Source organism: Amblyomma maculatum, chromosome 8, assembly GCF_055883805.1.
Source record: "Amblyomma maculatum isolate TAMU_Amacu chromosome 8, ASM5588380v1, whole genome shotgun sequence".
Lineage (NCBI taxonomy): Eukaryota > Metazoa > Arthropoda > Arachnida > Ixodida > Ixodidae > Amblyomma > Amblyomma maculatum.
The window spans coordinates 128,904,473-128,928,503 of NC_139351.1; the positions used below are offsets into that span (position 1 = coordinate 128,904,473).

Sequence of the window (24,031 nt, forward strand, 5' to 3'; positions counted from 1 at the left end):
AGTAACATGCTCATAATTACCGATATACACCGCAGTATAACGTTCTACGGCACGTTTCTAAGACAACACCGCATTCACTAGAAGCGCTTTTGTACCGCTTTCAAGCATCGAACTCGTGGCTGAGTGGTAGCGTCTCAGTCTCACACTCCGGAGACCCTGGTTCGATTCCCACCCAGCCCATCTTGGAAGTTGTTTTTTATTTATGAAGTGCATGCCGGGATTTATCGCTCACGGCCAACGACGCCGACGACACCGGCTTTTCTGCGACATGAGCTCCTTAACGCTATCGCGTTAAAAGGCACGTAACTGTCACAATTCGCCGCGGACACCTAAACCGAGCCCCTTAAGAAAAAGGAGGAATGGGGGAGTGAAAGAAGAGGTGCCGTAGTGGAGGGCTGTGGACCACCGCGCTTAAAGGCTTCGCCTCATCGCACTTTAGTGGTCCAACGTGCCCCCTAGAATTTTTGGATGCGGCCACCGCACCGTGTGCGCGACGCGTGCCGTTGTCGAGAGCGGTGCGAACGTGCGGCGGCAGGTGTCTGAAAGAGCACAAGACTATGAACTGCTTCCTCCAAAGTTTCGTTTTTCTGAATCCTGGAACGTCGAAATGCTTCGTTTCGAACTTTTTGAATACTGCTATTGTCGATTCGAAGCCTGAATAGAATACCGTATTATTCTTTTCGAATATTTGCACAATCCCTAAATTTGCTGAAGAGCAAAAACTTTGTTTTTCGTTTTGTAATTTGTAGCAGTTCAATTATTCGACCCTCAAATTATTTTCTCTTTTTCCCCCACTCCGACGAGGTGTGGATGAATGATGCTTTATTCCTTAGGGAAATCAGAGCAGTGCTGATAAATATTTGAACCACACATTCAGTTGGGGAATGCTGGTCCAGCAAAATTATCACTGCTTTCCACCCTTATATATACATGTTCTTTGCATTTTTAGCATCTGAATTGAAAAGCATGTCCCAAAATAAGATAGTTTCAAATATTCAGTAAAGTATGCACAAGTGTAATGGTTTCTACCATGGTACACCACTAAACCCTGCTTTTATTTCAATGCAGGATAGCCCGAGGACACAGCCAATTGAACTTCCACAAGCCTGCAAACTGGCTCTTTCCTAGGCGGCAACTCCACATGCTCTTAAATGCAACGACTGTTGATCATCTTGTTGACTCTGTGGACAAAAAAACGTCTTCTTTTTTTAGTGCCTAAGTGGGACCAGTGGCAACAAATATTTTCAACTGAAACTGGGCATCATCGCACAATTTTGTTTTCATTCATATGCTGGTTATTTTTTCCTTAAGTGAAAGCTATGCGCATAGCAAAATCACTCTGTAGCATTCCTTCATTTATTCTCTTTTCCAGTCACATTCTCTTAAGCAATACGGGGAACATTGTATTGAAGCAGTGAAGTGTTATGAAGTTCTTCATTTTGGCATTCCTTGACTGCATAAAGCGCACAGTGTAATGATAAAAAGTGATTATGTAACAGCATGACTAACTTCCATGTGAAGGTTCAGGGCATCCTATGCTCACGGAATTCTTTTTGCACGTTATTTACCGTGAGTTGCAAAATGTCCAGCTACATTAAGACAATTGTTTTTTTATGGCAGTGACTTAGAGTGCTAACATGCCCAGGAATTTTTAATGCACAGTTTCTTTCAAAAATATACGGGCCACTTTAGAGTAATATGACTGATGGACTCTGAAAATTGAAGTGATTCTTGCACCTTTGCGCTAAAGGCTGTGCAGCTCGAGGACTATACTTCAGAAGTGGCCTTTGTACTTTTGGCAGAGACTGCACATTTAGTGACTGTGATGTACACCTGCATTCCCAGATCCACTTTTGCCGGCAATGTGGCTCTATGGGTATGTGCGCTTTCCTGAACTAACATGCTCTTGTGCTGTTTCGAAACCTACCTGAGGTTTTCACATGGTCACACACATGCTGAAACTGTTTGCAGTTTTATTTCTTTCTTGTAAAGGACCATTGCTTTCCATTGAATGCAAAGTAGCTTAGCAGCAGTTTTGTTGTTGTAGTGATCTCACTGTATGTGTTGCTAGCTAGCCTGGACTTGAATATTTCTGTACATATTTAGCTCTCTGGATTATGCACTTACTGGTTTACAGTGTTCATGTCCTGGTTCACTATTAACTTTCTGCATGTTTATTGTAACTAAAGCAGTGCTGAGGCAAATGGGATGCCTCTTAACAGGTGGGCCATGTACTATCGGGGACAAAAGTCCCTGGGCCGCACGTCTGGCGATATTGGACTTAGAAGCACGATGTAAACAAATGGCCTAACACATGAAAGAACAAAAGGCTACTGGCCGATGCGAAAGATATGCGCTTTGGTTTCAGTTTGCGTGGTCCATAGACTTTTGTCCCTGGTGTTAGTGCTCTTTTATAATTTTTTAATTGCATGTGTATGCAAAATGTGACTTACATGTATGCTAATTGTTTGACACCAGTTTCTAAGAGTGCAGTGTGTCCAGTGCTTCAAGCTTTTGTGGCCAGTGTTTTAGCTCAGTGTGGATGTATTATCATCTGTGCATTCAATGGGAACAAACATTCCAATGCCACATTCTGGTGCACTTTTGACGCGGTAGCAAAGCTGATCAACATAACCTACTTGAACACTGTGTACACTAGCTTACGAAAGTTGTGTGCACACAAAAGAACAAAAAAAGTGCTGCATATTTTGTTTGTTTTTGTAACTAAAGCCCTGCGCTTTATTTGCATATGTTAGAGTGACGTCTGGTGCAGTGAGCATACTCAAAGTAGCCCTTTACAGCCTTTTATTTTAAATGTGGTTTTAGTGTTTCGATTTTTTTTTTTTTTTCAGATCATTTCTTGTGTGTTGCCTGTGTCAGACACTCCAGGCTGATCAAAACTGATCCACAATATCACAATATTGTTTACACACGCACATTCACTGTAACACGTTGGGTGTGATTGGAAGAAAGAATAAAGCCATTTTACTTTGCTTTTTTCTTTATACCAAGTAGTTTTTGAAGCACCTAGGCTTGTACATTCTTTTTCTCGTCTTATAACCACATATGGAAGCAGGCACGCTAATTTATTTATAGGTTGTACAAGAACCTTGTATCTGAAATATCAGTGTGAAACTTTAACTATAAAACTTAGTCATTACGCTTCTCCTTTGATGCCCTGTAGTGATAATCTGCTCTTCCAGGAAACCACCTCAACCGATTACATCACAGGTCCCCCGCAGTCTGCCAGACGAGCTTTTTCTTCACTTGTTGTTTTCCAGCATTATAACCACTGGGCAACCAATCTACAAAGGCGGGCCCGTATATTTTCGGTATAGTCGTCGCGCGCTAGGAAGGGTCGGCGGACGGAAATAGTATCCGCGCGCTGGCGCAGGAAGAAATGCAAAGTAGTTCATGCGGTCGAGAAAGCCTCGCAGTGCTCGGCGGAGGATGAGTGGCTAGGGAGTCACGGTGGTGGCTCTGACCCTGGGCAACACTCTGACGTTGAGCAACTATGGCTTCTTATCGGGAACTCTGCGACGCCCCTGAACGGCGGCAGCATACTCTCTCTGCGACGCTGGCAACTTTATCGCGAGCCGCTGGCTGGCGTTGTCGCTCAACCGCGGTGATAACGCCGGCTGCAAGTCTTGTCGCTGCGACAGCTTGGGGGGACGCTTCAACGGCTAAGCCGAATGGACGTGCTGCATTGCAAGTAAGCGAGGTAAGTACCTTGTGGTGTGGAATGAGCTAGAGTTTTGGAAGCGGGGCTGATCCTCAAGCGCGATTTCGTGTGACGTGGTTAGTCACTGTAAACAACAAACAAAAAGCTGGTTATAGTTCACCCCAACTCACCCTGCGCACTTGTATTGTTTTCGACGACGCGGGATCGTCAATGCTCGTGACTACTTCGCGAGTCGATTTGTAGATGGCGCGGCTATGTGTAGCTGGCAGATATAAAGCATCAGCAGCTTGGTTGACTGACAAACGTTCTGGACCTATGTCTTTTTCGACTGTTCGTATAATATACTACCGTCATATGACGTGTGTAACATGTCTATTGCGCCGTGTCATACGTGGTATCTTGGAGTAAATTTAGAGAACTTCCGGCCAGATTTGAGAGCAAATTCAGTTTGAAGCCGCGTTCCATTCGCAGGCGAACAAAATATCACATGGACCGAAGTGCCTGTGGCGAACTCTCGCCGCTGCAGCTTGCAAACTTGCTTACATCGGCTTCATCAGCTTAGTGCATCTCGGCACATCTCGGTTAGAATTAAAGAGCAGACGTAGAAAGCTTGTAAAAATATATTACTGCTATTCGCCAAGTGCCAGGAACCCAACGACATGTTGGCTGTACAACATGCGAGGCGCCTTGCATCCGCACTCCCCCGTGCACCCGTAATCTTCGCCGTTTAGGGTAGTAACACGGCGCTTTTACCGCAGGCAGGGCATCACTTGATGTTGCGGCGATTTCACTGGTACCGCGCTCGTAGTTTAGGACCGTCCTGAACAGCGAAATTCTGCCTGTAGCGAAATAAATGTCCCACCTGGCGAGCATAGGAGAGCTTTCAACAGATCTTTCTTCAGGCTGCGAAGGCGTCCGATGTAGTGGTGTACGCAATGTCAAGCGTTAAGAGCATGCAGCTTGAATGTACGACGATTGAAAATTTTGTAATTGTTATTAATTAGACGATGCAAATATTTTGCAGGTTAGGGTCATTGACTGTGATGCTTGGTTCAATAGGTAGCTGTGATGTACGAGGTATGTATAGCACCGAAGCATTACAGTCATGTCAAATTTTTATTTTAGTGAAATATTATTTTCATGTTCTTAATGTCCTTTCCTAGCGTTTTATAAATATTACATATAAACTTCAGACATGTTTCTATAAACATTTGAAGAACATAAATCTAACAGGTATGCAATATAACATTCTTTACGGACGATGTCAGTGCACGTTCAAGATCCCCAGGTGATCGAAATTACTCCGGAACCGTCCACTACGGCACCCTTCCTACTACGGCACTACGGGTCCCTTTCCGCTTTCATTCCCAACTTTCTCCCTTCCCTTACGGCGTGGTTCAGGTGTCCACAGAATAAGTATGACAGATACTGCGCCTTTCCTTTATTTTGAACCAGTTGTTAAAAGAAAAAAAAAGATAAAGTAACCCTGCACGAGCATGCAGGCTCACTATTCGTACCGGTACACAACCTGAACGCTTTGCAAAGACCAGAAACTGAGTTCCAAATTGGAGCACAATTCCTACACTCACCTGTGTATAAATAGCGTAGAGTCAAGTTCTTATATCCGTCATTGACGGGCGTGGGATGAGTGGTAGTGGCGAATGAGCAGTAAGCAAAGCTTTACAGAATTAATGAAGAACATCTTAGTAATATTCCGACGACGTTGTAATGTGAGTAATCATCTTATTCTGCAATAGCGCAGACTGATGGGCGAGTTGGTACGACGTTCTATTAACACTCAGCATTCACAAACACGAGGGAGGAAGGGACAGACAGAGCGCTGTCTCTTATTTAACTTAGGAGACGAATGGTTTGGTTTACGTTTAATGAGTTTACCGTTCCAAAGCGAGTCAGGCTACGAGAGACGCCGTAGTGAAAATTCGACCACCCGGGGTTCCTCTAACAACACACGGGCGCCTTGTTTTTCGCCTTCATCGAGAAGCGGTCGTCGGGATTCGATCCCAGATCCTTGCGTTCAGCAGTCGAGCGTCCTAACCACTGAGCGGTGGAGACTTAACAGCTATATCTTATCGGGGTAGGAGGCTACGAGAAGGGTTCAACTTCACTGAGGACAGAGAAAACTATGGAAGGAAACAGGAGCCAGATAGAATGGTTCAGGCAACAAACGCTGCCTGATGACATCCTAATTGAAATCGTAAAGAAATGCGTGTGGGCATCGAATGCGAAGACAAGATAACAGATAGCCGATGAGGGTAATAGACTTGATTCCAAAAAAGGCAAGGGTAAATACAGCAGGGGACGGAACAAAGTTAGGTGGGCGGATGAGGTTAAGGAGTTTGCTGGGATCATATGTACGCAGCTGGCGCAGGATCCAATTTGCTGGAGGGACATGAGAGGCCAGGCCTTTCTTTGCCCTGCAGAGTGCTGTCAGGCGGACGATGATGAAAACTGTCTGGCAGTTTTTTTTTTTTTTTTTTTTTTGTGTGTAGCGGTATATAGGTGCGCTTGGGTATTTACTTACGTCAAATATACTTGACCTTACGGCCTAAACACGCCTCGCGGCAGCACGTGGACTCGCCTACAATGTGTGGAAGGTATTGTTATAGATAACGTTCTTCGCCACTTTTCGGTTTATTGTGCCAGCGGCGAGGACACCGGAGAGTGTCGGCTACATTTATCGCTGAAAAAATAACCAAAAGTCTTATTTTTTTTAAGTATGTACCAGAGGCTGTCTTTGAATTAGCTACAGAAGTTTGGAGTCTGGATACGGATGTTAGCCAAGTGAAAACGCGTAACTGTTTTTGTATGCACTCTTTTATTGCAAATCATAAAGCTAGATCTCTTCTTGTGGTTTTAATTGTTTGAAATGGCCCCATTTTGAATCAAAGTACATTGCAAAGGTAAATGTTTCAAGTTTGCGGAACGCGGAAGGGCGCGTTATTATGGGCGACTCCAGTTATGGAGTGGGAGTGTTCTTCGAAGGACCAAACTTTTTCACTATATTTGCTGTATTTACTGTATTGTGTTGATATCAAAACTCGTTTTTCGTGAATTTACCAAGGAGAAAATATATTTGTCGCGTTAATATGGACAGTGATAAGAAGAAAATTTCATTTGCCCAACCAGATGTTTCATTTTCAGCATTTTGAAGGCAGGGCGCTACAGGAACGTCATTTAAAGGTACGAATGAGTGAGCGATGAACCCTGTATTTTGTTTTCTGGTTTCACGCTCACAGTGCGAAGCTGCCAAGTCGGGGCCTGTTTTCTCTATTGCGGGAATGGCTTTGGAATGGCTTTGAAGAAAAATCTCTTTGCTGCACGTACAAAATAAGCCGTGCTGAGCAGCTTTCGGCTGACTGAATATTCTACAGCGGTTGATATGTGAACATTTGTTGTGCAAGTTACCATTTATCCATGAAATTCCATCAAGAGTACCGTAGTCAAGTAGACGCGTCATGCTGCGCCACACTATTTCAAGCATAAGAGTGACCGCGATAATGTGCTTGGAGCTCCCAGAATTATATTTGATTCCAACTTCGCTGGTCACCGCTATGCTCAAAAGCTGACCATGATAGTAGGTGTTTGTGTGTGTGTGTGTGTGTGTGTGTGTGTGTGTGTGTGTGTGTGTGTGTGTGTGTGTGTGTGTGTGTGTGTGTGTGTGTGTGTGTGTGTGTGTGTGTGTGTGTGTGTGTGTGTGTGTGTGTGTGTGTGTGTGTGTGTGTGTGTGTGTGCGCGAGAGAGAGATAGAACGTTTTTTCCTGCGATTCGTTATTAGGAACGACTCGCTTTACGGCAACTTTGGCCGGGAACAAAAGTGCGCATGATAACTAGGTACGACAGAAGCTGAATTTCCCTCGCTGGTGGGGCCTCCTACTGAAGAGTGCATTGCGCAGTTCGAGCAGAGAAGTGCAGTTGTCCCTCTTATTTGGGGGGGGGGTTTCAATTTAGTTATGCTTTCGCTCGGGTTTTCGTGTTCCGTAAACTTCTGAGGCAAGCTGTACGTATGCACGCAACGAAATAAAGGTGGCAGGGGGAGCGCGTCGTCAGGGTATATTTTAGCCGCTGCAAAATTTTCTTGTCTCGAGAATGCTCAAACATGAAATGGCCCATGGAACCATGCAATCTTTCAAACCAGTGCTGAGTTATTCCTCTACATCCGTGCTTTTGCGCCAGAAGCCGCACCTGTGTAAGTGTCGTGTCCCCCGCCCAGAATGCAGGGTTTACATTCGTCCACGAGTGGAGCACAATGACTAGGAGAAATTTTCTCTCATTCACCCGTCACAGTCCACGTGCACGATAAGAATGGGATCTCGCACGCGCGATGTCAGCAGCGCTCTTGTTCTTATCGGGCGGTCGTATAAATAGGCGGCTGCCCTTATCGAGCTGCCCGTGTTCGCTCTTCGCATGCAAGCAGCTCTCGAACTTACCACCCTTTGCCACAGAAACAGTTAGTTGCGGAGAGAGCGTGAAGCTCTCATCCCATGAAGTACTTTCGGTGGATACGAAAAATTAACGAGGGACTTTAGCGACTAAAGTAGTGAAAGGCGTAAGCCTGAGTGCCGTATTCTCCTAAGCAACTGGTGCTAATTAGTAATTCATAATCAAATAATCATTAAGTATGTTATTTTTAAATTAATTACTTAGTCATTATTGGAACTTGGCTAATTAGTCTTTAATTATGAATTACTAGTAGGTCATTAATTAGTAATTGATGCTTGATTGGCATATGGCCATATAAGGCACGCATTCGCGCATACTGTGGTGGTGCTCTGTGATTGGTGGAGACCTCTATGACGTCATCCCGCCTCAGCCAATCAGAACACCGCAAAATCGGGACACATTTTGTCCACGACAGCATGAGCCATTAAAGGCTTTCGCCTTAATATTGCTCGATTGTGAATTGCTCTTCAGCGCAGCGGATACGTACAGCCGCTGACGCAATGGTATTGAGCGCGCTTTGGTGGGGGAACTCTTCTGACGTGTTATCTATAGCGAAAACCAATCACTCTTTGACACTTGTACTGGCAGATGCCACTTGTTTCCCAGTTAGCTTTCTGGGACGCCTCTTAATTTTGAGCTAACTGCAAGATATTGTAAGACACGGTCAACCGGGGTGGCCTAAGCTTCCGATGCGGGCAAAATCTTGCTTTTAAATATTTTTCTGCCCTCGCACTGGGCAGTTAAGGCTGTGATAAAAAAAAAAAACAAAAAACAATGAGGTGCGTTTTTGAAAATAACTGCCTGGTAGTTGTGAATTATTATATAATTGGTAGAAATGAGTCCACATTCCGATACGTGGAAGCATTTTGCTTCTGAACTGTGTCCATGCCCTCACAATGGGCGCGTTTTTTTAATTAATTGCAAAAAAAAAATACAATCCTACCGAGACAGGATCTGTGGATATACCAATTGTTACGAGGTCCTACAATACGTGAAAAAAAAAATTGCGTTTAAAAACTATTTCCCCAAAAAATGTCCAAAATTTATGGGTGTGCTGAGAATGAGCTGCGGAGACATAATCGCATACCCATGTACTGCACGAATGAAAACATTCTTTACTGGATTTAAAATTTGTGGGTGGTTTCCTGATTCCGGGAATCCGTTGGAATATCGTTTTCCTGTTGGTTCGCACGCGATGTGGCAGCCGGAAAGCGATATTCTAAACTACTAAAGAAGACTACTCAGGAATTTTAAATCCAGCAAAGAACGTTTTCATCATCATTGATAGAGTAAACAGGTACAGTACATGATTACACTGCCCGCCGCGGTGGCTTAGTGGATAGGTGTGGCAGCAGAAATTTCTGTAGTAAAGGCAGAGTTTTAGAAAATGCTACAAAACCACAGACTAGAGAAGAGTACCACAGAGAAAACTACAGAAAAATGACCGTACAACAGAACTGCAGAATATTTTTGCCCTGTTTCTCACACGGTTCTGTAGTATTTTAGACTGGGCGACACTCCTTTCTTCTCTCACTTATAATTTATTCTTTCATTGCTTGATTGAACTTTCCACCAAAGTTATATGTTATGTGGTCTTTAACGACCTCAACGTCATTGGCTATGAGGGATGCCGTATAGTGCAAGACATTTTTTCGTGGGACGTTTTCATCATGTTCAACATCAACAAGTTTGTCATGCCGCAGCTTGTACCGCAATTTTAGGGCCTTTCCAAACTCGATGAGGCGCTTATGAGCGAGGCGCATGCTTGGGGCGACATCTTGTGCAGCGGCAAAACTGCGTCTGAATTTCCGGGCCGAAGACAGTAATAGCTCTTTGTCTGTAAAGCGAGCAAACTTCACAATTACTTGATGAGAAGCCTCACCGGGGTGGCGTAGTGGTTACGGCGCTCGACTACTGCTCCCAAGGACGCGGGATCGAATCCCGGCCTCGGCGGCAGCTTTTCGATGGAGGCGAAGAGCAAGGCGCCCGTGTGCTGTGCGATGTCAGTGCACGTTAAAGAACCCCAGGTGGTTGAAATTTCCGGAGTCCTCTTACTACGGCGTCTCTCATAGCCTGAGTTGCTTTGGGACGTTAAACCACACAAATCAAACCTATATATACATGTAGAACGAAAGGAAGAAGATGGTTTGCACGGTATAAAAAAGAAGAACCGAACAAGGGTAAATAGGGTACGCCTCAAGTCGCAGATGAGCCAACGTTTCGACAAGTGGACTTGTCTTCGTCTGGGCAGACGAAGACAAGTCCACTTGTCGAAACGTTGGCTCATCTGCGACCTGAGGCGTACCCTATTTACCCTTGTTCGGTTCTTCTATATATACATGATTCAATTCGCGACCGAATCAATGTGCGATGCTGCGCATGCAGTAATAGAACCTACTTACATTTTTTTTTTCACCTTGCCGAAAACGCCAGCTCTGTCAGATAACGCCAGGAAAGCAGAGATAACGCAACCGTCACCAATTTCTAAGATCCTTTTCGCTTCAGTTATCTATCTTATGATGCGGCATTTATTTTTTCTGCAAGACTAGCTCAACTCGCCGTTTTACTGAAGTTCCTTTTCTCTGTAAGTCCTGCACTTACCGAAAAAAGGATTGCGTTCTGTTTTACACTGTTTTGTGCATTTGAGGCAGTGAAGCAGAATATACAGGTTTCTGTTTTTAGAATTGGCCAAATCCTAGTTATGCTCTCTTGACCTCTTAACCTTTCATTCAGGCACCGTTCAGTTTTCCCCACGTACATCTTCCCATGCGACAGTAGAATGTCGTAAACCAGTCCCTCGCGCGATTTAATGTTTCATCGTGAAAAATCCAACAGGCCCGCACCTCAGCACTTGTAAGTTTCGCAATTACTGATTTGCATTTGTCAGTTCAGAAAGACACAGTACGGTGTCCGCGCTAAATGTCACGTGGTTCAATGTAAATATGTAATACTGATTACAGTGAACAATGATGACCTTCTCCTAATCGATTCATGTTTCTTCTTTATTCTCGATGTCATGGAAAACAGTTATCTGTTCTGGATCTATTTTCTGCATCAATTATCGGGGCAGAAATTACATTTATTTGTGATCGGTGTTCGGTGGTTATCTCATGCAGTATTTTCGTTCCGGTCTGCATGTCATCGATACCAGCACAGGCGGTTTCAATTTTTTATTGTGATCAGCCAGTTTAATTTAAATGTACTTTAACTGCTCTTGTATGGATTCCGGGTGTCTATGCCAATAATCCCTGCAGTGCCAGGGCCGGGATTAGATTCGATATATCCGGCTAGCTTGAGAAGTTTTAACGGCAAATGCGCACAGTCATGCACAGAGCAAAAACTGTGTGGGAGTGCACGGTGGCTAGTCGGGATAGCCAGGGGAAATAAGTGCTTATTACCTGCACCAGGAGTAAGCGCGGAATGTAATCAAAGGTCATCTCTGACGTGCTGCCGAGCCCACTTTTGAACCTGATTCCACGCATGCTCAGGAGCTACAGGTGCGGTTCTGGTGCTCAGTCGGTTGTAGGAAAGGCACGGTGCTTGTAGATACGTGTGGAACAGGCGCGAGTTGCGTTGTCCGGGATGAGCCGTCTGTGAAAGGGCAGACTGAGGACTAGAAAGCCCTTTTTAGCGGAATGGAAATCATGCCGACATCAGGAACGTTTTATTGAGGCTATTTTATGTCGTCTACGCATAGGACACACACACATCACTCATAATTTTCTCTTGATAAATAAAGACTAACCAGTGTGTGAATTGTGCGGAGATGAGCTCACAGTCAATCACATTTTAATCTCATGCATGCAGGTTGTGGGGATTCATAATCCCCTGCCCCCATTATAAAGGGCTGCGCGTAGTTACCACGCGTGATTACGTGCGCTCTTGGGGAGGACCGCGAGGAGAGGGCACACTGGCCACCCTCCCATCCTCCCAGGCTCCCGCGGCGACACCGCACGGGTTTCCTTCTTTCCTACCGGATACCCAGGAAACCTCCTCTCCCCGAGCCGAGGTGAGATGCGCGTCTGTCGCAACTCCCTCGGCGTCTTTTGACGGTTGGGCGTGCACGCGCACGGTTCAGCATTCCCGTCGGGAGACCGCCGCCTTCACCCTCTGCTCCCGGTCCAGCGCGCACTGACTGCCGCGGGCCGTGAGCACGAAGCCGCACGCAGGTGAGCAGTACCTCTCACTCCTCGTGCGTGCTTCTCCTTTAGGTGGTTCTATTTCACCCCCGTACGCGGCTTTCGCTCGCTACACGGCGGTTGTTCTTTAGTGTGTTTTCCTTTGCCGTGTACTCGAGCACAATAAACTGTTCGAGTACGAACTCGGTGTCTGTCCCCTCTGGCTCGAACCCGCCGCAGTAGCGACTTCTCGCACCGCGGGTTGGGGGTCACAGCTCTGTCTGCTAGGGCTGCACGTCGGGGCTAGAAGGCGACTGTAGCGTCTAGTCCCCTCGTGGCGCATTCTTGCGGGAGTAACACCCCCATATCTTGGCGCCCGAACGTGGGGCCAGAGGTGTGACAAACCGAGTGTCTGTGCATCGGGTTTTCGACACAGACAGGCCATGGAAGCGAGCATGCCTGACTTTCAGTCGCTGCTAATGCTTTCCGATATGGCTTCCCAACGGCAACCTATTGGCGCGGCTGTATCTGCTACAGCCGGTCCAATCACAGAGGCTGACGCTAGCGACGCTAGCCCCAGTGACCTCATATCGTTTGAGCCGAGCTGTGCTTCTCCCGACGCACTCACTCAGACGCGCGGCGACGCAGGGCACTTTTCGCCAAGCGCTATGCCGCGAGGTATGGAGTGCACGGAGCGGCCGCTACCCTGCACATCCCAGCCGGTCGTTCAGCCAGATTTCTCTGGCCAGACCAATCCCCAAGAGGCTATGCTGCGCGACGCTTTGCGCCTCATAGAAAGCCTCACGGGTGTCGTGCAGACGACTCTGCACACATCCGCGCCAGCTGCGAGACCAAGGTTAGAGGTGGTTTTGCCCAGTTATAGCGGTTATCATGATCGTGTCAGTGCCAACGAGTACCTGGACCGCATGCTGACTTACCAGCAGGCGACAGGGCTACCCGATGGCGAGATTCTGAGACGCGTCGTGCCAGTCTCACTGACCGATCAGGCTGCCCGCTGGTTCCGCCTCACTGGCCACCGGTCAAGCACGCTGGATGAGTTCCGAACGCGGTTTCGCGAGGAATTCTTGCCCGCAGATTACCAACGGCGTCTGCGGCGCGAGCTGGAGCTACGTACTCAGCATCCGGACGAGTCCTTGCTCGAGTACGTGAGGGCGATGGACGAGTTGTATCGTCTCGCATACCCCTCGGCTCCGAACGGTGAGAAGGTAGAGCGTGTTACGCGACAAGCTCACCCTACCTTCGCAGCCTACCTGCGAGGAGCTCAGTTCAGAGATTTGGACGAGCTCGCCTCGGCAGCCAAGCGCATACAGGCGGACATTCTCGCTTCGCGCACCTATCGGCCACCCCCGCCGGCGTCGCACGCACTTGAGCCGCGATGCGCCTGGAACGGAGGCACTTTTCGACCTCGTTCCCGGGGAGCCGAATTGGTCGCATTGAGTGACGGAGAAACGAGAAACGGTTGGGACCTGTCTGACCGAGCTCTCGACCCGTACACTTATGCCATGCGTACAGCACACGCTACGCCCGGCCAAGACACGCAGAATCGTGGTCGGCATCCCGACACGAGGACGCAAGCGCAACGCGCACCTGCAACGGTAAACCCTGCAGAGAGGTATGGTCAATCGGCGCGCGGCGACAACAGCCCCGCCCGACAACGGCCGACTGCCCTCTGCTACCGGTGCAACCACCCAGGGCACTACGCCAGGGAATGCAGGCGCCCCGCTGCCCGAGAGTACGCGCTTTCGGGAAACGAGCGGAGCCGCCGCTGAGCACGACTGCACAGCCGGCGGCGTCAACAGCGGTGCTCAGTGAGTCACACGAACTCCTGGCCCCGTTGGCTTGTCGTTTTGGTCCACCCAGCGACACGCCAGTGCCACTTATTGAGCTTACTGTCGTCCGGCGTAAGTTCATGGCTTTGCTAGACACAGGAGCGTCCGCTTCGTTGTTTGGCGACGAGGTATGCGAACATCTCCGTCGGAGTGGGATCCGATTGCGAGAGAGCAACCTCGCCTTCCGACTAGCCAGCGGCACGGCGCACGCGAGCGGTGCCGCGCGGCTTGTGGTGCGATGGGAGAAACGAGTCAGGCGCCAGCGCCTCACCCACCTCCCCGGCCTGTCGGTCCCAATCATTCTTGGTAGAGACTTCCTCGCTAAGACGGGCATTGTTATTGACGTCTGCAACGGAGGATATAGGGAGCGAGCATGTGGCACCCTGAAACCTTTCGTTCAACCTCAAAAAGCATCAGAAGTACACTTGCTATCAGATGCTACGCGCGCAGACGTACGCAACAAGCGCCCGAAAAAGCTTCTCGAAACGCCTTCGGCCTGGCAGACAAATTCGCCGGTCAACCGCGCCGAGAGAAAAGGCGCGGAGGGGACTGACTCCCCTCCCGCGCGACCCCCTGCCCCTTTTGCGGTTGCACTTTGCGCCGCGGAGGAAGGCAGGCCTCCCCACCCTCTGCTGAACAACGTGAGCAGTTTGTCAAGGGAGGAAAAAGCGCGCTTGTCTCAGCTCTTGAACGAGTACGATACAGTATTCACTGAGCGGCCTGGCTGTACTACACTAGTAAGGCACAAAATTGAGACAGGCGACGCCGTTCCTTGGAAGTGCAATCCCCGGCCAGTCAGCTTGGCTAAGAGGAAAGCGCTTGATGACGCTCTGGATGAACTTGTCGATACAGGCGTCGTGGAACGTTCAAACAGCCCCTGGGGTTTTCCAGTGGTGCTGGTGCCCAAAAAGGATGGAACTACCCGCCTTTGTGTGGACTATCGCCGCCTGAACGAGGTGACGCGGAAGGATGCCTATCCACTTCCGAGTATTCCCTCGATCGTGTCCAATGTTGGCGGAGCGAAGTACTTTACTACGCTCGATGCCAGTAGAGGATACTTTCAGGTGGAGATGGATCCCGGTGACAGAGAGAAGACTGCATTCACCTGTCACCGGGGTCTTTTCCAGTTTACCCGAATGCCATTTGGCCTGGTTGGAGCTCCGGCGACGTACCAGCGTCTTATGGACCTTGTCCTAGGTGATGCAAGGTGGCACTACGCTCTTGCCTACCTAGATGACATTGTGGTGTATTCGGCAACCTTTGATGAGCACTTACGCCATCTCAGGGACGTACTGGAAAGACTGAGGTCTGCGGGAATCACTTTGAACCCAAATAAGACTCAGATAGCGGCGACCCGAATAACCTTGTTAGGGTTCACGCTAGACAATGGACGCCTTCTGCCGTGCGAGGAAAAACTTCAGGCGATTCGGAAGTTCCCCTCGCCGACAGATGTAGGCGGACTGAGACGCTTTCTGGGGATGGTGAACTTTTATCGCCAGTTTATCCCAGATTGCGCCGCTCTGCAAGCCCCCTTGACGACTTTGTTAAGGAAAGGTGTTAAGTGGCATTGGGATCCCGAGCAAGAGGCTGCACTGCGAGACCTCACTAATGCGCTCGCGGAAACCACAGAGCTGAGGCTGCCTGACCTGAACAGGGAATTTGTGATCCACACGGATGCATGTGACTTGGGCTTAGGAGCAGTTCTGCTTCAGGAGCACGAAGGTAGCCTGCGGCCGGTGGCGTTCGCCAGCCGCTCATTAACTCCCGCAGAGAAGAATTATTCCGTGACAGAGAAGGAATGTCTCGCGATTATCTTCGCTCTGCGGAAGTTCGACTACTACGTCGATGGAGTCGCTTTCGTGATTGAGACAGATCACATGGCACTCACATGGCTGAGACGCCTAGGCGAGCCGTGCGGACGCCTAGCGCGATGGGCGCTACTTCTCCAGCGTTACGACTTTACCGTTCGCTACAGGAGAGGTAAAAACAACGTGGTAGCCGACGCGCTTTCGCGCGCACCCGTTGGCGGCGGGGGCAGTACCCCTGCTACCCCCTCCGCGACGCCCCTCAGTCGGAGCAGCGCGACTGCAGCTACGCTCGGTCATAGCTCCGAGGGAAGCGCGGCCGACCCGCCTTCCCTGGGCGAAAGCGTTAACCACTTGGACTGCATCAGTTCAGTGGGGAGCGCGTTCAGCATAAGGGAGCTATTAGAGGCTCAGCGAGAGGATCCATTTTGTCAGAAAGTGTTTGACGGGCTCAGGGAGCCGGGCGGCGCGGCCGCGGCGCACATGGAGGCAGCTGGTATTGTTGCCCGTGCGGGGCGCTCGAACACAGCTGGTAATGCTGTGAGCGCGATGGATTCCTATCTGCTTGACTCTGACGGCGTCCTGCTGAGATACTTTCCCTCCGAGAAGGATACCCACGAGTCCTTCAAGGTGGTGATCCCACGCACGCTGAGAAAGGCGTTGTTACGCTACTTTCATGACACGTGCATCGCTGGGCATGCGAGCGGCCCTAAGACTTTTCTTAAGTTGTGTCGCTTCGCTACCTGGCCTGGCATGAAGCGGGAGGTGATTCGCTACACCCGCTCGTGCGACGTGTGCCAAAGGGTTAAGCCACGTGGTGGACGCACACCTGGGCTTATGCAGCCGATCAATAGCCAGGCTCCCTGGCAGATTGCGGCTTGTGACGTCATGGGACCCTATCCCAGGACCCCGAGCGGGAACCACTTTCTGCTCGTTGTCACAGACCATTTCAGCAAATGGGTGGAGCTTTTCCCACTGAGAAAGCTGACGGCACGCGTAATCATGGGGAAGCTGGTTGAGGTGTTTACACGGTTTGGCTACCCCGAGCAGTTGATAACGGACAATGCGTCGTACTTCACTGCTAAGCTGTTCGTGGACTCCTGTGTTGCCCTCGGCATTAAGCACAAGAAAACAACCACGTACCACGCCCAGGCGAATCCCACGGAACGCGTGAACCGCAACATCAAGCACATGCTAGTTGCATTTGCGGAGACGCACAGTGACTGGGATACCCGTCTCCCCGAGATTGGGTTTGCTCTCAGATCAACCGTGAATCGCTCAACTGGGTACACACCTGCCGCCCTCAACCTCGGCAGGGAGCTGTCGAACCCCGTAGACCGTACTCTACAGGTTCGTAGCAACAACCCGAACGCTCGATCGGTACGCGCCGACTACGCGACCGGGCTGCGCGCGAAGATGACGGAGGCTTTGGACAAAGCACGACGGAATCTGAGCACTGCTCGTGCAGAGCAGAAAGCGCAGTATGACCGCTCTCACCGAGAAATTCACTACAAACCGGGTGATCTCGTGTTGAGGCGCAGTCATGTCCTGAGCGACGCCAGTAAGAAGTTCTCCGCTTCTCTGGCGCCGAAATGGTCAGGACCGTACCGAGTTTGGCAGAAGGTCTCTTCGCTCGTGTACAGGCTGGCGGACTTGAAGTTAAGACCGACCGGCGGACCGGTGCATGTCTGTGATCTCAAACCCTACGTTGACAGAGGGAATGAGTGGCCCGAGGAGGACGCACTCCCTCGCCAGCAGGCAGCTGTACCGGGAGGCCGATGTCGTCGTTTGAACATCGCGCCTCGTTACAACTTGCGCCCACGGCAGACGTAACTCTGACCAACGCGCAGGGAGTAATTTCTCGTGCTGAACACGGGCGCGACGCCCTGTCGATATTCAGTACATTTTGCTTCCAGAGCAAGCACGCGCTTTCTCTTTGGAAAAGACTGAGTGGGGTTAGATTAAAAAAAAAAAAAGGAGAGGAATACCGTAAACGAAAAAAAAATGTAACAAGGAAAAAGACAGTCTTGCAGCCAGCCAGGAGGGGAGCCGGCGGAGGCCACGACGACCGTTGCAGCAGCGAAGGGCAAGCCGTCCAAGGAGTGGCCGCGTTCCTGCACCTAGGGCCTGCTGTCGCCGTCAACCAGGCCAAGACAAACGGTTTCCGGTCGGCTACGGAGCGAGCCAGCCGGAGTTCGTGGAACGGGCCCCTGCGTCTAGCACGACAAAAGCTGCAGCAAAGGGACCGCCTCGGCGCCGTTCGGTGCTCGCGGCCGTGGCTTCACCAGCGGGAGCAGTTTGGCACCCCGCTGCTCTCGCCACCGGCGGCGTCAACGACGGAGGGAAAAGAGGCCGGCCGGGAGCGAGCGGACGACCCGCTGAGGGGGGCCTGCAGCACGCTACGCAACGCGAAGACGCAGTTCCTAACCGTTCCCCGGCGGGCTGCCCTGGCTGACCAAGGATGAATGGAGAGGCCCGCCGGCGGCCATCGATATTTCCGTGCTTGGCTGACTGACGGCGAAGAAGCGGGACCTGTGGTTACCGCGGTCATCGACACTTCCACCCTTGCTCCATGGTCGCCTCCTGTGGTCATCGGCCATGCCTCCCCCTCCGACACCCATGGCTGTGAGCTGTCTGCAACTCTTTATATATTGGCGCTTTTCTTTAAACGGGTTTAAAAGTTACACGGCGTCTAGCTGGCCCCACTCAGTATATCTCTGGGTGAACGCGGTTACTTTTAGCCGTACGGCGGTTTTAAGGAGGGGGGGATGTGGGGATTCATAATCCCCTGCCCCCATTATAAAGGGCTGCGCGTAGTTACCACGCGTGATTACGTGCGCTCTTGGGGAGGACCGCGAGGAGAGGGCACACTGGCCACCCTCCCATCCTCCCAGGCTCCCGCGGCGACACCGCACGGGTTTCCTTCTTTCCTACCGGATACCCAGGAAACCTCCTCTCCCCGAGCCGAGGTGAGATGCGCGTCTGTCGCAACTCCCTCGGCGTCTTTTGACGGTTGGGCGTGCACGCGCACGGTTCAGCATTCCCGTCGGGAGACCGCCGCCTTCACCCTCTGCTCCCGGTCCAGCGCGCACTGACTGCCGCGGGCCGTGAGCACGAAGCCGCACGCAGGTGAGCAGTACCTCTCACTCCTCGTGCGTGCTTCTCCTTTAGGTGGTTCTATTTCACCCCCGTACGCGGCTTTCGCTCGCTACACGGCGGTTGTTCTTTAGTGTGTTTTCCTTTGCCGTGTACTCGAGCACAATAAACTGTTCGAGTACGAACTCGGTGTCTGTCCCCTCTGGCTCGAACCCGCCGCAGTAGCGACTTCTCGCACCGCGGGTTGGGGGTCACAGCTCTGTCTGCTAGGGCTGCACGTCGGGGCTAGAAGGCGACTGTAGCGTCTAGTCCCCTCGTGGCGCATTCTTGCGGGAGTAACACCCCCATAAGGTTTAGAACCCCAGGGAAAAATATTTTACTGTATTTTATAATGAACACATTTCATTTCATCCTGCATTGCTTCCAAGGGAACGAACATTGGTCGATTTTTCTCTAGTTTGTACATTTCTTAAGAAAGCCAATGTTTTAAATGAATATGAGAACCATAACCCTTAAGCACTTCACGTAACAAATCATCTAACCTTGTGTTTGGCGCAATATAGCCATAGTCGCTGTTGCGCCATAAAACCTCATATAACTAACTGAGGACCAGAAAGGTGCCAGGAAAGCAATACGACAACGCCTTGGTTTAACCAAACTACAGCTACTGGATGCGGAACACTGAGGCTGCGCAATATATGCAGGCTCCAAGGAAATGCACCAGACAAGCACGAAACGTAGGCATGGATCATCGCTGGCGTGCTGCCGAGCCTGAGTTGCCGTTATCATCGACTGAGTTAGACAAAGCCCTCGACCAGCATATATTAAAGGCAAGGATAAACGGTGTGAATCCACTCAGCTTGTCCAGTTTCGATAACCCCAAACTTTACAACCTCACTTTATCTGGCTGACTTCCGATATCGAGTTGCCCCAGAAATTTTCGTTACAGAGTCTGCTGTTCCTAACGACACTTAAGGCCTCATGAGTCACCGAAAATCAGCTCACTCGCGTACCGTAACGCGATGTGGCTTACACTGCAGGACACGGCTTTTAGTTTAGCGCTGCCGCTTACCGCTGCCGTCTACCGCCACCGCGCCCCGTCAGCACCGCACACGCTGATTGGCTCCGGCGTGCGGCGTCCGCCTAAATTTGACAGGAACGTGGCGCCCTCTGTCGCCATCTGGCGCCATCTGTCGCCATCGGGGTGATCTGCGCATGCGTACTCACGCTCGCACGGTAGCGGTAGGCGGTAGCGCTAAACTAAAAATCTCAAATAAGTCTTGTGCAGAGAGTCTACGCGTACTGGTAGGCACGCGTCTCATCCATGGCGAGACTGAGGATCAAGCGCCGGCGCAGCAGACGTTACCCCTTCACTGCGAGGAAAAACAGCGAGTGCGTGCAGCCGCGCCTCTCCACAGCGCGGGACGTGATATGACGTCATAGAAAGACAGCTTCAGCCATATGCTCTGAAACTTCAATCATTGGTTCTGTATTCTAAGCATTAGGATAGAAGTTGGCCGTGAGGCGATATAACGGTGGAAGTTTAGATTGCTTCTGGCATTCAAGGAGGCGTTTCTTGGCTAGAATCGCGATGTTATTGAGAGAAATCACCTCGTAACTCGATAAAACACAACCTTCTGGGGAGCCCCTGCCGAGCTCAGGAAAAAAACATAGTTGTGGTTTAGCTCTGGTTAACCCTAATTAAATTGCGAAAGCGACGGCGGAAGCTTTTTTTTTTTTGCATGCTACATTATTCCCCTATAACGCCCTATCAGTGTCACGGTGCTACATTATTGGGGACACTTAGTTAATCTTTTAAGGGTATGACGCGAGATTGTAAGCTACCAGGCCGTATGGACGTGCCTGCGTGTCGTATAGGGGTAACGAGAATGCAAACGGTTCTAGCAGGCTGATATCACCCTCCCATATGAAAGGAGCGACCCGAGTTGGTAGCTCCTGCCCGTGGCATAGGGGTAACGTCAATTCAAATGCCATGACAGGCTGATTCTTTTTATGAGGAGACCGTAGCTATACACCTCTTCACGGCGTAGCTGCGGCCACCCGAGGTCTCGTTTTGGCTGTCGTAGTATTGCTGTCGCAATAAAAAAATACCGTTGGAGCGAAGCAGATACGAACCCAGGAAATTTTCGTAGGAAGTGACTACGGAGACTCGCAGCTGTCGCCGCATGCATCCGACCACCCCAACCAAGTGTTAAACTACAACACTATTTACTCTCGCGCTGAACATTGCACGTCTTCTACTTCAGGCCGACGGGAAGGCACACGCCGCCGTCACAAAGATCAAAACTACAACCGAACAGATACTCAGTATGATCAGAAGGGTATCTAATAGAAACCGAGGCCTCAAAGAGGACGATGTCATGCGCCTGATACGCGCATTCGTCGTGTCACGGGTTACCTACTCCGCCCCCTATCTCCAGCTGACGAAGGCGAATAGGGACACCCTAAACACGATGCTTCGTAAGGCAACGAAGCAAGCACTGGGCATTCCCATATACTCGTCCACACAAAGACTGCTGGACATGGGCGCCCACAACACGGTGGAGGAGCTCATTGAAGCCCACCTCTCTAATCAGAGAATCCGGCTCAGTCATACGAAACACGGACGAGCCGTCTTACGCAAGATAGGATGGCAGATTGAGCCAGTACCCCTCAAGGAAGCCCTTCCGGAAGACTGGAAGACGGCCATTCAGACCAAACCCCTTCCCCGGAACATGACGCCGGGCAAGGACGACGAGAGGCGCACCGCGCGGGCCAAAGCCATAGCCCGGAAGCTGGAAGAGAACCCCAGGGTCCTCTACGCGGACGCCTCGCTCCGAAAACACAGTGACCGTGCAGCAGTGGTGGTTACGTCAAAAGACAGGCTGATCGTCAGCGCGTCCATAAAGACAACAGACGCCGCAGTTGCAGAAGAAGCGGCCATGGCCCTCGCACTCGCACAGCCGAGCGTGGACACCGTGGTCACTGACTCAAAGACAGCCTACAGAAGCTTCCGCAGAGGGGTAATATCCTCCGCGGCCCGAGCCATTCTATCCAAGTGCAAGCCTCCGGGAAGAGCTATAGAGCTCGTGTGGGTCCCGGCTCACTCGCAGGTAGCAGGCAACATCATCGCAGACTACCATGCCCGAGAAATGTCAATCCGGGGCGAGAACGAGCCGGAAGAGCTACCGCATCCGGTTACCAGCTTTCGGGAAATTACAAGTATGTACCGAGAGGAAAGGTGCAGACTGCCAGAACCGCACCCCAAGCTCACCAGGCAACAACAGACGATCCTGCGCCGAGCGCAGGCGGGATCGCTTGCGCATCTCGTATTGATGAGCCGCATGTACCCTGCGGAACACGACATGCTCTGTCCTTTTTGTAAAAAAGAAAAGGGCACCCTGCCGCACGTTTTGGCAGAATGCAAACAACTCAAAACCCCCCCTCCTCCCCTTCCCGCCAACACCCCCAATCCCCAACCCCTTGAGCGATGGGAGACCTTGTTGTCCAGCCTCGCCCTATCGATCCAGCTCGCACTGACAGACAGGGACCAGGAGCTGCTGGAAACATATGGGTCCCGCAACTAGGGAACCACCCCGTCTGGTGCAAGCATGCACCACCGAATTATTTCGGGCTTAATAAATGTTGATTCCTCCTCCTCCTACATCTCCAACTTCAATCTGTGCGTAAACACTTCCGCACGTCCTACTCGGTTTAACCGCATTAAAACCTTACAATTTTTTTGATCCTCATTCAAAAGTTGGTGCGGGACGTGCGGACACCACGGCGACAGAGGGCATTCCGCGGGTGATCGCCGCCGTCTCCTTAGTGCGAGCTGGTGTAATTGCGTAGTTTGGTGTTTTCAGACTTTACCAATCGATATCAACCCAATTGATGTTACTTTCTGCTATGTTAAGATTTTACCTGACACAGTATACTGGATCTGTGTCCAGGTTCGATCACGTCTAATGGTGCGAAACTTGAGGGGCAGGTTCGCGAAACCGTAGATGCAGCCTTTTAAGGCACACGCGCCTTACAGCTGCTTCCGCTGTGCTTATTATGAAAGTCCGCGATTAAGCCTGAGATTTGGAAACAAGACGAAGGCAGCGATTCCTTGCAGTGGCTACGGCGCATTGTCGCTGGACGACAATATTCGATATCGGCAACATCGCGGTGGAGGAACGATTACGTCTCGTGAGATTGAAAGACCACTTGTTTTGACGTAGGTCTGTATGGGGGTGCAGTGATGAGGAAAGGACTGCAATGGGGCAAATTTACTGATGTCACAAGACCAAGGCTCATCGTTGTCTAAAGATTAATTCATAAGGATGATGCATAGGCGCCGCCCGCTGTCAAGAATTGCTTAGGACAAACGTTTAAAACCCAATTTTTAATGGAATCCCGGAAATACCTGGCGACAATAGAGGTTCTCCCATACCAGTGTCACCAACCTAATCCTGATTCTGCATAATCAGTGGGTGCGAATCATTTGCATAACAATTTTTTTTTTGCATTTCAGGTGAACCGAAAAATAATATCTATCAAGGAAGGACTGCCGGTGCATGGACCAGCATGCACGAAGAAGCAAGCTCTTCCAGCGCGGCATGCAAGAGAAGGGGCGAGAGACCCTCGTATCCGAGGGAGCGGAACAATCGGTGCTGGGCGCGACGTGCGGGCGGCGATGGAGGCGACACCTCGTGGTCACCGCAAAATTCACTGGCAGGGGAAGAAGAGCGAGACTCGTATCCTCGCGAAGTGCTCACTACGCTTGAATCGCTCTGGAAAGAAGGGAAGTTGTGCGACGTCGAGATCGATGCATCCGGAGAGGGCACCATCCAGGCGCACAGGCAAGGAATTTTGTTAAATGCTTCTATGGCTCTTTCTGCCTATGTTGATGTTTCTCCAGCAGCAAAATATGCATGTTCGTACGGGATCGTAAGAAAGCGCAAAGGAGACAAACACTTACGATCCCGTACCATCATGAACCAACTAGCCCAGCAACATGTTTTACTTCAGTAA

At 50.4% G+C, this 24,031-nt stretch overlaps 3 protein-coding genes across 7 annotated transcripts in view; all 3 read left to right on the forward strand.

Moving 5' to 3' along the window:
* The window catches only part of LOC146182546 (gamma-interferon-inducible lysosomal thiol reductase-like), a 94,973-nt gene extending 91,968 nt beyond the window's left edge, over positions 1-3,005 (forward strand). For both annotated transcript variants that reach the window (XM_084577675.1, XM_084577676.1), the window contains one exon: positions 1,069-3,005. In XM_084577675.1, the coding sequence (XP_084433801.1) occupies positions 1,069-1,128 (60 nt within the window). In that variant the 3' untranslated portion in view covers positions 1,129-3,005. The remainder of the gene's footprint in view (positions 1-1,068) is intronic.
* A 231-nt stretch (positions 3,006-3,236) lies between these two features.
* Positions 3,237-24,031, forward strand: part of LOC146182547 (kelch-like ECH-associated protein 1) — an 81,914-nt gene continuing 61,119 nt past the window's right edge. The window contains exons 1-3 of one of the 4 annotated variants that reach the window (XM_084577674.1): positions 3,237-3,721; positions 4,707-4,759; positions 23,532-23,859. In XM_084577674.1, the coding sequence (XP_084433800.1) occupies positions 4,726-4,759; positions 23,532-23,859 (362 nt within the window). In that variant the 5' untranslated portion in view covers positions 3,237-3,721; positions 4,707-4,725. Of the gene's footprint in view, positions 3,722-4,706; positions 4,760-6,849; positions 6,884-23,531; positions 23,860-24,031 lie in introns of those variants that run through there. The other 3 variants (XM_084577670.1, XM_084577672.1, XM_084577673.1) reach the window with 3 other exon arrangements.
* On the forward strand, positions 11,954-14,743 carry LOC146182548 (uncharacterized). The gene has a single exon (XM_084577669.1). It carries the CDS (start codon positions 12,705-12,707, stop codon positions 14,049-14,051), a length of 1,347 nt encoding a protein of 448 aa, XP_084433795.1. The 5' UTR covers positions 11,954-12,704; the 3' UTR covers positions 14,052-14,743.